The following is a 13801-nucleotide window of genomic DNA, read 5'->3' as shown; positions in this document are numbered from 1 at the left end:
TATATGTATGTATTCTGTATTCCCTTCTTTATACTGTTCCTTGAAAGTTTTATGGAATGGCTATAGCCTTGAATCTACACGAAAAACAAGACTTCCTTGTGGGGGTTGATGAGAAGTTAATTTTGCACATCCTGTTCCAAACACAAGCATTTTATTTTTTCATACCCTCTTTTTTCAAACCCCAGCAGGTCTGTGTTTGTCTCCTTGTTACAGCTGTGCTCAGCAGAGGAGTGACCTTGGGGACAATTACACCACACAAAGCGGATTGCGTGGCCATGACTAGAGCCACTACTGGCAGCCCTTGTCGGACTGAATGGAGGTTGGCTCCATAGTTCACCAACTCATTATGGCCCTCAACAATCTTTTAGCCAAATAAGTTAGTGGAATGTAGGCAAACATAATAATGCCTGCTGCACATGGTGTTGACTATTGACCTAGGACGGGTCAGACAGAGAGTCTGGAAGCCAATTTAATGATAAATAAAAACCAGTGAAAGTAGAACAATGTTGAGTCTTTTATCTCTGTGGGACATTGGGAAGGTGTGGTTTGAATAAAGGATGTTTGGGGACTCTGAGGCTGCCAAACCGGAACAAAGAGGAAGGACAGAGCAGAGATCTTTTAGTAACCTTAGCACGCAAACCACAGCACTTCTATTGTCTGCCCAACTACAGACAGATAAAGAGCGACGAACGTTCATCATCAGCTGATAGGGAATAAAGTATTTCTGACATAAAATAAAAATATCTCTCAATCAATCATCTCACAAAAATATCTCTTGAATCCAGACATGGAAACTCCGGACATTGGTAATCTGGTACTTTCAGAATTCCCTGTCAAACAGCGGCAAAACAACTTATGGAGATGACACAGGTTGTGTTTGGAACGCTGTTGTCATAGAGACATAATACAGATCCAAAAATGGGGTCAAAGGACACCCTGGAATGTTTACCAAAGAAGATGAGGGCAGAGCCTTCCTGGACACCATACAGTGTATGACAGACTGCCATGGTCTGTGACCATGAGGGGACTCAGGGTCTGTCTTTCTGGTGGGAACCCTCCGCGCTGAGGGTGACTGATATGTTGTTTCCGACTGTAACATTTAGAGGAAGGTGGTCAGGGGTCAGCAGCCTCCACCCGCCTCTGTGGCTTGGCACATCCTTTGCAGCTATGGAGCTCTAAAAATAGAGTCGCATAACAAATGGTTTTGACTCCACGCATACCTTAGGCGCTAAAGATTATACTCAAAGACACATTAATGATCGCTAATACTGCTATGAAGGGCAATTATACAAAGCCTTAAACAATTATAACAAAGCCACTACAAAAGATGGGAAATAATTACATCACAGAATGGAATCTGTCAGTGAAAAAATATAATTACAGTTGAAACTATTTATTGAAACTGTTGAGCTTATCAAAACTCAACAGTTTTCGGCAACACCAAAAAAACATTATAGATATGTATTGTTTCAGATTCTTAAATATGTTTATTTTTCTATTTTTCATTGTTTGATGTGATTGTAAATTGACTGGACACAAACCAGTAGGACATGGGACAAAACAAAACATTTGACAACCTTACCTTTAACCTGAGCAAGTTTGTCTTTTGTTTCACATTTTATAGACAAATCAATAAAGAGTTAGTTTCAACCCTAAATATGATATAAAGCCAAATCAATAGACAACAATGAGTCTATAAACCGAATAAAAGCCACCTGTTGCAACACAACAATGCACGTAAAATAAAAGTGCAAGACACCTGCTACACTAAGCAAGTAATAAGAACCTGCCAACAAAAACACTCTGGGGCAAAGAATAGCCGTTCCACCAAGAGAAAAAACACCTGCTGTGGCACAACATCCGCTAGATGTTAGCCCCACATTCGATGCAAGAATAACAGCCACCTGCTGAAAGCTAACAATAGCCACCAGAGCCAGGAATCTATTCACTTGAACCCAATGCCTTCTCCACTGCAGAGAGGGCACAACACTACCTAGTGAGTGTCCACTCGTCAAAAACGTAAACAGTCACATACCACCACTTCATTTTGTATCGGTGGGACAGAAAGGACAGAACACCACAAGTGTGTGCTCAGTACGATCACACCAAAGTGACAGCGAGTGCCAGGATGTGTTGGGGACAGTAAGAACACACACACGCACTATCCTAAATGTTGTTGGTTACACTGTAAAAAAGGTCCACATACTATTAATTTAGTTTTACTTCTTGTATCTCTCCTAATAAATTACAGAAGTTTCTAGAGTAGCGTTGATCAGTGTTGATGTTTCCTATAAAACGGGTTGCCCTTACCATTGTCTTGCCAAAAAGATACATGTTGTTTGCTGTCCTGTGTAAACTTGCAAATACCTCTTGTAATGATGGATGTCAAGACACGTTCAATGCAACATATGCTAATGCTTGTGAGAAATGTAGGTAGCACAGAGCCAGTGATTTTTCTTCTATTTTCAAGACTGTCTTTATATGTAGCACTCAGTATATTGGATTACATTCTGTTCATAGCAAAAGCTTTGTTTTCACTAAATTATAAAGTATTTATTGTGTTTAATAACTGGATTGTGTGGGACATTTAAAATGTAATAATTGTTTTAAAAAGAAATGTGTTAAAGTTTATTTTTTTGAAAACAAAGTACTATTTTGTGCATGAATTAATTATTATTCTGTGTTTGAATAATGTATTATATTATCATCTTGTAGAACACAACCTTGATGTCTGATTGAATGAAAACCTCAACCCCGGTTCTTCCACAAAACGCCTTGTGTTTACATCATTTAAAGGATTTGTATTGTCTCGCTAAAAAGATTAGGTGGGCGTCCCAACACTTTAAGATTGAAAGGACTCAACAGTCCCTTCAACAATTAACCACTGCGAATCCCCTTCATGGAGTCATCATCACTTTAGCCACAATCAATCACCCCGCAGAGCCTCCACTGTAAAAAGCCTCCTATTAGGCGCAGTGAAAGCACTGTTTACCCAAGCTTAGTGAGTTACCTTGGGTTACTGCATGGACTGAAGGATGTGCTAACAGTTGACCACAGACATCACACATCACAGAACACAGTGCTCTGTTTCCCTAAAAGTAACCGTCACACATGCATGAAATATTGCTTTCCTTCGAGACAGCATAAGAGTTGTGACGTTCAACAAGACAAAGCAATGTCAACAAGGAATTGCGAGAGATAAGTCAAGAATTTCATCAAGGAACACTGATATTTCCACAGGTTGCAATGTTTTGTTCTAGCTAGATAAGAGAATTGTTGTGGATCTGAAACATCCTGTTCCCGGTTTAGGGATATCTTATTATGCATCACCACATCATAAGATAAAAACAGGTGAATACAGTTGTTTTTTAATTGTAAGCTTCCTTGAGGTTTCAGTCCACTGGCTACCGGCCTTGTTTGCTTTGCCCTGTGTCTGAAGGCAAGAGCAAAGGAAGCTGACAAAGTCATTAAGTGAGCAAGAAGGCGGTTTGAAGACGCACGTCTCACTTGAAGCGTGTCCCCCCTCACTCCCCCTTGCCCTGGCTTTTCACCCTTAGAGTCCCTTTCTGACCCCTTTGTTGAGGCGAAGAGGTCTAGATCTTTGGAACCAGGTAATTATAGAGTTTAAACGTCTGCTTGGCTAAGCCCTGAGTGCCCGAGGACATTCCTACAACTGGGTGTTTCACTACAAGTCTGTGTGTGTGTGCTCCCTCTAAGTTTGCTGATTTATTTCAACTTTAAAAACGTTTTTTTTCGATAAAATACAAAGAAAAGGGAAGGAAAGAAAGCCAAAAAGGGATTAAAGAACAAAGGTGAGTTATGATGTCTTAATGTGTCTCTATCAAGCTGTTCATAGTTAAGATATGCAATGTGCAATCTTTCCAAATGCGTCATCTCATGACCTGATGATTAATGTTTAGATATACAGTATATTGGTATATCTTAGAGATCTGACTCACCCCACTTTTAGGTATTGCTCCAAGGGCTGGGGTATATTCTGAGGTGGAGGCAGCAGGAAGGTATGGATGGGGCGGGCTTCGTGATGCTGCTGGGACAGATCCAGCCTCAAACTCCTGCGCCTTTGAAAGATAAAGATTACAATGTAGGCATTACATTGCAAAAAACAGTTGTATCCCTTTTATTCAAGTATTGCTTCAAAGAGGATCAAGAGCATAGTTTTATAAATGTAGAGTACACTACACAGTGCATCAGGAGGTCATTGATATAGAGTAGGGATGGGAATGATTAATCTACTATTCAAAATTATTCAGGTATTCGAATATGAGTTATGAATATTTGTATTGTAATTTTTTTTGGGAGGGGTGCCTAAGTTGATTACATATTATCAAATGGAATAATTCAATGTATACGACAGTGCCATAGCTAAATGTGCTAGGTCTAAAGGTGTGTTTTGCTCCGCTCACCGGTCCCTCACAGCGGGCAAAGCTGCAGGTGCTGATCTCTCTCTCTCGCGTCCGGTTATAATTCACTCGCGTTTATGTCCAAATCCATCAGAAAACCAAGTTATGTTTTAAGCATGAAAGCTGTAGGCCTATAGCTGTCACCTGTTCAAACTGTGATCACTAGTTCAATACATTTGACAAATTCAACTTGGTTTCTATACTTATTTGAACATGTATTTTTTTTTTTTTTTTTATATAGGATATGTACATTTTGGTTAATCGGTTAACCGTTTTTTTGGGGGGTCCAATATTCGAATAGACATTTGCTTTCAAATTCCCATCCCTAATATAGAGTGTCTATAGGCATTGCTAAGCCTCAAAATGGCCAATAAAGGAGAAAATACTCTAGATAAAGGACAACATAAAATATTGAATAAACATAGGAAATGTAAAATAATTGTATAAAGAGTAACAGCAGGGTAACATGCAGGTGTGTACCAGCAGCTGTCTGCGATGGAGGGTCGGCGTGCTGCCCATGGAGGAGGTGGCGCAGAGGGCATTCTCAATTTCCTGGTCCAACTGGTCCAGCTTCATCAGCAGCAACACCATTGAGTCCAAACGAGCATGCTCAAGCTGAATAAACAGAAAAATCACAAGAAACAAATATGAACATAGCATTGTATGTGATTGTATGTCATAAACGTGTAGAGATACGAAACATCTTAAGTCATCCTGATCAATAAGTAAGAGCCTTGCATTGCGACTCTGCCCCCATGCACAAGGTTACTTTTCTTTTCCTGCCTTCTGACGTTCTGATTAAGTGCTTACTTTCAACTGAACGGGAAAGTACCTCAACATAATCTAAAAAACAATGTATTACTTTGGGTGTTGTGTTGAATGTAGCCGTTATCTGAGCACTTATATTTAGATAAATCAGTAATTAAGATAATATATGCATTTTCGGTTTAGGCTACACTTTGTTGAGAAACCTCAGAGATAGCGGTCCCCTACATTTTTTTAAAACATGTCTATACTTTAATGAATGTAATAGATGTATCTGCTTCCGTGCCTGTTGGACAGTATTGCTTTTAACGTAAAAAATAAAGGATCCAGTCTAGTTGGCGTAAAGGCATTACAATCTTAACCAAGTCCCTTTATTGGCTTTACTTTCCTTACAAAGGAAAGGACTCCAAAGTGACCTTGATCCAGGATGTATCAACATATTACAAATACACCGATCCGTCTTAAAATAGTCCAGGTTGTTTCCCCTGCTTTTCCAACATCCTTTGCATACAGTGTTTATCTCTTAAACATATGACTTTCAGCCTTAAAACATTCCGCCCATAGTCTTTTATTCTGTGTTGAAAGAGGTTTTTAATTAGCATTCTAAAGCTGCAAACACAAGTCTCACACTGACCTCAGGTGGTGTGTCTCTGGTAAGACAAGCTGCAAGACAACTAGCCCATCTCCACACTCCAACGTCCACTCTGTCTTTGTTTGCTATGCCTCAATCGTGAATAGTTTGATTAAATATATAAACTCTTTGCTGAAGTTCAAACACTTGTTTATTCCCTTTCTGGAGTTCTCAACAAAGTACTGTATATGTTTTATTTTCCTTCTGCCTGTTATTTATCCTGGCTCTGGGTGTGGCTCCCTGTCTAAGCTTCTCGAGCAAGAAGAACCAATTACATCACACAGCCGGCTCATTAGTTCCAAACAAATCTTGTTACAATCTCCGCAAAAACAGCCTGTAAAATACTTTATAAGGGTGAGCTCATGGGACACAGCCACCGTAATTGTTGGTGCTTATTAACATGTTAATATGATTCCTTCATGGATAGCCATGAAGAGACAAGAAAGGGAAAAGAATGAGAGAGAGAATGACATGCAGAAAAAGACAGCATTTGTCTGTTCTAAGACGTGATACATTAGCAAGGCATATTATTGTTTAATGTAGGCTAAAGTAAGTACTAAACAAAACCTGTGACACAGCTCATGTAGCTCAATCTTGTTTAAGTTAAGTTTACAATGGGTGTGTGCAGATGACAACATTCATACAAGCTGTGACTAACGCTAATGTGTGTGAGGCTGACAGTTTTATGGATCCTAGATAGAATCTGCATCACGATAAACAAGCTCCAGCTCGAGCTCTGCGTCCGGCTTCCTGCTCCATCCCTAATAACGTCCAATGACTTGGGCTTACATTTATTTTCCAGTTAGTGCGAAATTACCCTATCAAAAGCAGTTCCTATTGGGTTTGCCGAGAACAAATAGTCATCGGGGGCCACGTGTGTCATGGAAATGTGTCTCAAATTGATGCCTTCATTGGCAATCCTAGCTAGTGGCAGCGCACATTGTTACGTTTCGTCTCCTTGGCAAAGTATCACAATGAAACATTGTATCGTGGTAAAACAATGACATCTTTACGAGGCCTCACTGAATGAACAAAAGCATCTGGCTCGAGATGGCAATAACAACCACAAAACAGCAGAGTAGAAAACAAGTGCAGTGCAATGTCAGGCGCCTCAGTGAGGCAACGTTTTCTTTGGGGGGCATTCTGGCGGTTTGGGTGTTCTCAGAAGGTTTCTTTTCTCTCTTTCCCATCTTTTGAGGTTTCTGTTACATTCCTCTTCACTTCCTGTTTTTTGAGATGGGAGACAGTTCCCACACTGTTTGAACTCTTAGACCCCTCCTTCCCCTTCCCTTGCTCTCTTTTTCAAACCCCCTTACACCCGGTGGCCTGCATCCCATTTTTCAGACCTGTCCATTAAACTGAGGGTCTTTATCTCTGTTGAGCTAAATATAGAAGATTATGCATCAAACTACTATGTGCAAACACTCTGTTTAATGTAGGTTTGTCATTCATAAACAGTGACCAAAAGCATGAGGGTTTGATTTATGAAATATGGAGAGAAAAGAAGAGAAAAAGCAGACAAAGAGAGCACTGAGATGCTGATGTTGCCAAGTAGTCTGCTGTCAGATAAGCGACAGTTGAGCCAGTTTGGCCCTGGGTCAGGATAAAGCCTTGTTGCTAAAACAAATAAACACAGTAACAAAGCCCAATATCAGGTTCATCTGAAGCCATTATGCAAACCAGATGGTTTCATTTCACAAACTAAATCTGCAACAACATGTCTCAAGAGGGACATAATCATTTGTTAGTACAATTTCTTATCAGAGATAATTCGAGGTTACTGTTGCTATTGTCCACTTACAGATATTAACATCAGCTAAGTAATGACCTTCATAATAAGCTTTTACTTTTACTGCTCTTTATACTAACTATCTTATGTCCTAAACTCCCTTAGGGACGTTTATTTCACTAAATCACATCTTCTTAGTAAACTGGCCTCATAAAGAATGTAAATCCATCCCATGGCGATAACCATGTGGTGCTGTGGAAGAGGAGGCAGCCATCACCATATGGTGGATGAATTGCGTTGGCGCTTTCCAGTGTAATGGTCGAATTTCCCCACATACTGTAAGTACCAGGTGCCAACTCTTTGGGTTATTTAATCAAAAGGTTGAAAATCATCCTAAAATTGAAACTAGAGCCAGTGGTTATAAATGGTTTTCCATGTCCGTGCAGTGGACTGCGATCTCTCGTCTGTGGCAGCTTAAGGTAATGATGTCAACTTTCGTCATTACTGAAAAGGCATCCAAGTTTTCTTTGCTCACTAAAATCTTATTATATATGAAAATATCAGGGATTACACAACTAATATACTTTGCAGGAACTCAAACCCAGAGTGTTACTCAGTCAGCATCATAGCTCATAGCTCATGCCACACACACCATTTAAGGTTGAAAAACATGATCTTATTCTACTTTGTAAGGGGGTTGCGGGAGTGTGTATTATCACTAACATGACATCATAAGTTATCTTTCATGATACATACAGAACAACTACTTTGAAATATATTTGAGTAAGGGTAACACACACCAACTCGCCACTTCTACATGGCATCCTGCACGCTTCAGTGCAGATTATCTTGTTTTTTTTCTACACAGAAGAAATGCATAGTATCAATTTAAAAGTCAGAACAATTGTCTTAATAAATGTTTTTGTAGGGCTTCCAAATGCAAAATAGAAAGAAAGTTGAAAACAGCATTCGATTTTCACAATGAACTCTTTCACTTCTCGCTGTTCACAAGCGGGTAATCGTCTTCAGCTAGAAGCCATCACAAGAATCAGACTTTCCACAATATGGTACTTGTCTAAACAACATGCCTTTCTTATGCCTTTCTTGTACCAAAAAGGCCAACACTGCAACTACTAAAAGTTAATACATACTGTGCCCATTCTCGGGCCATTGCTTTTTCCAATGTGCCCAAATCTTTTAAACGTATTCCTACGTTTTTGGCAATATACTGTCCCTAACAACCATGTTAGGTAACAGTGTTCAAATAGTACAACATACAGTATTTTCTGGAGAGCTGTTTAAGCCTTTCACACCAGAGATTACTTGAGCTTCCAGTCCTCTCTGTGTTCATAGTCTCCATGCCCTTATACGACCTTGTTTTGCAATGAGCGGTTGAGAAAGAGTAAAACATTTCACAGATCCCCCCACTCACAGATCTGTGAGCATGTGAGAGTGAAGTCATTGTTTTCCGAAACGCTTGCCAGAGTGTGGGACAAAAATAATTTGAAGGCCATAAATGCCTCGTATGTGTCAGTTTATTTTCAAAAAAATGTACTTAATTTTTAGGCAGAGATGTACCAGAATCTCAATTACTACAAAGAAACAAGATAACAATCAAATCCCCTGCATTCTTAAATCTATATTAAATACAGCCTTACCTTTCTCATGCGCACTTTTACCACGTCCTCTTTTTGATCTCCAGGGTCATTTGTTTCATCTAAACCAGGACTGGCAAGTTGTGTGTCACTGTAAAGATCTGTGTGAGCGGCCTCGTCTGGCTCGTCCATTGTAGAGACTGTGGCTCCTAGCCTGTGGTGTTCCCTCCGGCCATCTGCCACCTCAAGAGCAGGTGACTCACTGAGGTAACAACCAGAAGCTTGGTTGCCATGGAGTCCCTCTGGTGAGAGCTCTTCATTGACCTCTGCAGGGCATGGCGACGGGTTTTCGTTGTGCTGATCAGGAGCTGCATGTTTATCATCCATATGGGATTGCTGAACATTTTGGATGAAATCTGAGGCAATGATCTTTTGAGGATCTAGTAAAGGGATGTCATGTGGCTCAACGTGGCTAACTTCTGGGATAGCATCCAGTTTTGAACAGCTATTTTCCAACTGCTGGGCTATGGTTTGATTCTCACAACAAGCCAATTCTTTGGACACTGAGTTTTCATCACTGTTGTCCATCGGTTGATTTACTGAGGACTTTATGGGGTCACCAGTATCCAGTTTTTCAGTTGAAACTATTCTGTTAACTGTCAAAGAGCAACACTGACCTTTGAAACAAATATCTGATGAAGTGATTGGCTCATCCCTGAATTCTGCTGCTTTCTTGCTGTCTTCTTCTTGTGCACTTTTCTCTCCCTGAGGCCCGTTCATTGCTTTAATTTCAACATGATGTTGTTTCAACGATGTCTGGTGGGAGGTTTCACAAGCATGAGCCTGATCCAATACCCGACTGCAGTCATGATGATCCTGCTCTCCTTGTTGAATGTCCCTCGAGTAATGTTTAAGTCCAGTATTTTCATTCAGCGTCATTTCTTCATCCAGCGTGTTGGTAGACTCTGAACTCCGGCTTTCAATAACTCCTTTGTCACAAAAATCCTCTACCACTAAAGTCACAATTGGTTCCATAGATTTGCAAGCCTGTGACATCACATCCCCACTATCCATCATATGAACTAAACTAGGCAGCACACCAACAGGTAAGGTCAAACTTACATCGGCATGGCCAGAGGTGGAAAGCTTCTCTTCCTCGACATCTGGAAGGCCCTTTTGAGGTTCCAGTTCAGCAGCAGAGGACTGGTTTAATGTGGCCTCAGAGATTTCAGGAGGTCGGCTGTTACCCTCTGTATGGCTCTCCCTTGTTTCCTGATGAATTGGACATTTGCCAGGCTGCTCACTAGCAGATACAGGCAGTGGAGGCCCATTGTTTGAAGAGATAGAGATGCATTGTTGCTCTTCACGTGAGATATTATTGTCATTGCAGATGTCGTGTCTTTGGCTACTCTCTTTGGCAACTTCACATTCACCATTGATAGTTTTCACACTGTGACTGCTGCTAACGGTTGCACAATAAATATTTTCACTGGACATCCCACAGTTACAGTGAAATTCTCCAGACTTTCCAATGTTTGCTATATTGAGATGCTTTGGTTCAGAAGCCCTTTGGTGAATATTAACGTCCACCAACTCATAAAGGCCATGAACGGACTCTTCCTGATATTCCAGAGAAACCTTTGCATCGCTTTCCATTAGCGTTAACTGTTGTGATCCAGCTTTATCATTTACAACAGGAGCTGTCAACTTGAGTGCCTGGACATGGTCTTCTGCGGACAGTTGGTGGCAGCCCTCTGGCATGGAGGCGCACCTCGTCCGTCGACCTTGTTTGGAAGCCCCTGCTCCCAACCATGGCCCCTCGCTGTCCACCCCATGACAGCAGACCAGGTCCAGATCATCATAACTGTATTGTAATCCTGAAGCGTGAGTCACATGCTCCTCCCAACTTCTTTTCCGTATGGCTACTGGCATTGTGAACAGCCAGTGCTATCCCATAGAGTTGCTTTTGATGCCAGGCAAAAATCAAGAACCAGATCTGATGAAATTGAGAAGAGAAATGGGGCAAGTTATGAGTTTACAGAAACTGAATGTGCAGATGACAATGTGGTAAATAACATTTCACTTTTCAAGTAAACAGCCAGGGAGTAGTGAATCAAAGTTCAAAAGGGGTGTTATTATACTGCATTCACAATTCCCTGGAAAGTATAAACTTTGCTGGATCTACATGATTCCTAGTAATGCTAATCTACCATGAGTTAATCTTTTCAAGCAAAGCTGTTCCAATTTCACATTACAGAATGCACACTTCATTGAATGTACTTGATCTGGAACAGTTGTTTTAGTCTGAAGTTTTTTGAAGCACCCAAGAATAAAGATAACAAAGCTACCTGGATTCTGAAACATCATGATAATCATCAGGATAAGCGCAAACACCCCCTGTTTACTTGTCAACAGCTTTCACCCCGTAAACCGTAACCAAACCAGTTTAAATTCACACTATTAGGTGTCTGTTTACACTGTTAGGTGGTCTGTAACTTCTTGGGTGTTTGTTAACTGTCAATCTTCATCCATCCATACACCCACAAAAATGAGAGTGAAGTCACTAAAAGGAGCTAAAACTCGAAATGACAGTTATTGTCCCTCAACAGCTGGGTCTCAACAAGCCTATAGAATCATAATGCATACTGTGGCTCTTATAACAACATGAATCAAACCAAGCTCTGCGCTCGTTTTCTTTCTGCTGTTCTAGGTCAGAATGTACAGAAATTAAAGAACACGTGGATTTAACAAGCAGGGTGTACTCAATTCAAGCTTAACATTTGCAAAATGTTCATTCATAACATCATCAAAGAAAAATAAGAATAAAGAGTATTGTACAGGAAGTGATTAAACATATATATATATATATATATATATATCTAATCTAGTTTTAATATAGATTATTTATCATTAATAACATTTTTTTAATATGTCTAAAACTTTCTTTAGCCATAAAAGTAATCTTTTCACCTTTTGTTTCCTCAGGAAAAGAGTCGGATAACACCAACTCCCATCTGCAACATCTGTCATGAACCTGCTCCGGGTTATTAGGTAAGTAAGGAAGGTTCCATCAAATGTCCCAAAACTGTTCAGCTTGCTGTCGAACTGCCAAACTGACACTTCAATACATTTCAAATATTTAATTCTCGAGCAAAGGTATTTACTCCTTGTAAATGACTCAGTGTTGTAAAATATAATCCAGTAGCTTTGTATTGAGAAATTAAAAACAGGTGATAATCCAGCAAATAGATTATAGATCCACTATTTGCTTCCAGTACAGTTATCTAGAGATGTGTCGCAAGTTGGCTTTTCATTCATCCGTTGAAAACGAGCAAGGTTTTATTTGGGAAATATGAATCCATCGCTTTCCAAGTGACTCGACATCCGTTTTATTTTGTAAGTAGTCCTTAGTCTAAGTTTATGCAAGACGTTTTCTGGACTCCAGTCAGAATCTTGGCTGTAAAGCTGTCGGAAAAACAGTAAAGCCCCCAAATGCAGGCAGAAAGCCGGGGAGCAGTGAAAAGTCCAAAGACAACTTCCATCTTGATCACATTAGGGTTTTTGCTGACGCTGAATGCCGAAGAGTCGGCTAGTGTAAGAGGGGCCGGGTTTTCTTTCCCCCACTCCACCCCTGCTCTCCTTGGTTCTATCCCTTTCTCATCAGGTCTCCTCCCCGCTGGTTTGACAGGGAATCTGACTCACATCCTTGGAGTCCCATCCCCCGTCTCACAACTCCCCCAGTACACTATGCGCATTTATTCACTTCGGCCGCCTCTAATGTACTCTCGCGCTTCACTATTTTAGAACCACTCTGCTTGGTTGCTCACAACTTGTCCCTTTGCTCTACTCAGTGGACTTTTCTTGCATTGCCCTCAGCATGCTATTTCATTAAGCTGTGCAAGGCTAGCAACAGTTGGTTTGGATTAGTAACAGACAGGCTGCCTCGCAAGATCTCTGGCTGCGGGCCAAGAGAGATTGCTCTAATGTTTGGCAGTTATTTTTGAGGCATGCCTAATTTATTTAATTTTGGTCATCTTGTAACACTCTTAACAAAATACACTAGTGCTAATAAAAAGTAAAAAAATATGTTATCTTTACAGATATGCTTTGAGAAAGCATTTTATAAATATAAAGTTACAATATATTCTAAATCCCTTTTTAAAAATGTGTTTCTCAAAAGGTCCTATATGATACCTTTGTTTTATTAGAAACCAAAAAAACATTAAGGGACCCGAATGTCAGAATTGTGTTTCCTCATGTAATCATTTTTTTGAGCCTCGTGAGATAAAAGGCAAAGGCAAGGATATTTACACAAAATGACACTAATACAATTCAAGACAAACGTAATCGGCTAATTTTGTTTTTGTTGTTAGATTGAAGCAGGGTTGTAAAACAATTTAATATTTCACAGACTTCCTTTTGCAGAGCCCGTTAACCAGTTGAAAACCTTAACTCTAGATTTCCATATTGTCACCTAATGTTTACAAACTCAAGCTAAGACCAAATGTATGAAGACTATTTTTTCCCTAGGGTCAGTTGCACAAAAAGAGGAATGCTGCAAAGCAACAGGGACAATACGAGCACAAGAGAACCGAAATGAAGCCCCCTTCCACTATCCCTGCAACCCTGGCCTCTAACCTCTGGGTCGTCCAGATGTGAG

General features: G+C 40.3%; 1 protein-coding gene across 2 annotated transcripts in view; it reads right to left on the bottom strand.

The window, feature by feature from the left end:
- Positions 1-12725, bottom strand: part of dlc1 (DLC1 Rho GTPase activating protein) — a 90432-nt gene extending 77707 nt beyond the window's left edge. For both annotated transcript variants that reach the window (XM_034080236.2, XM_034080306.2), the window contains exons 1-4: positions 12112-12725; positions 9205-11137; positions 4902-5036; positions 3960-4079 (exon numbers count right to left, since the gene is read on the bottom strand). In XM_034080236.2, coding sequence (XP_033936127.1) covers positions 3960-4079; positions 4902-5036; positions 9205-11073 — 2124 coding nt within the window. In that variant the 5' untranslated portion in view covers positions 11074-11137; positions 12112-12725. The remainder of the gene's footprint in view (positions 1-3959; positions 4080-4901; positions 5037-9204; positions 11138-12111) is intronic.
- Positions 12726-13801: the final 1076 nt, after the last annotated feature.

This window comes from Pseudochaenichthys georgianus, chromosome 1 (genome assembly GCF_902827115.2).
Source record: "Pseudochaenichthys georgianus chromosome 1, fPseGeo1.2, whole genome shotgun sequence".
Lineage (NCBI taxonomy): Eukaryota > Metazoa > Chordata > Actinopteri > Perciformes > Channichthyidae > Pseudochaenichthys > Pseudochaenichthys georgianus.
The sequence above is the reverse complement of the archived record's forward strand: the minus strand, read 5'-3'. Positions and strand labels throughout refer to the sequence as shown.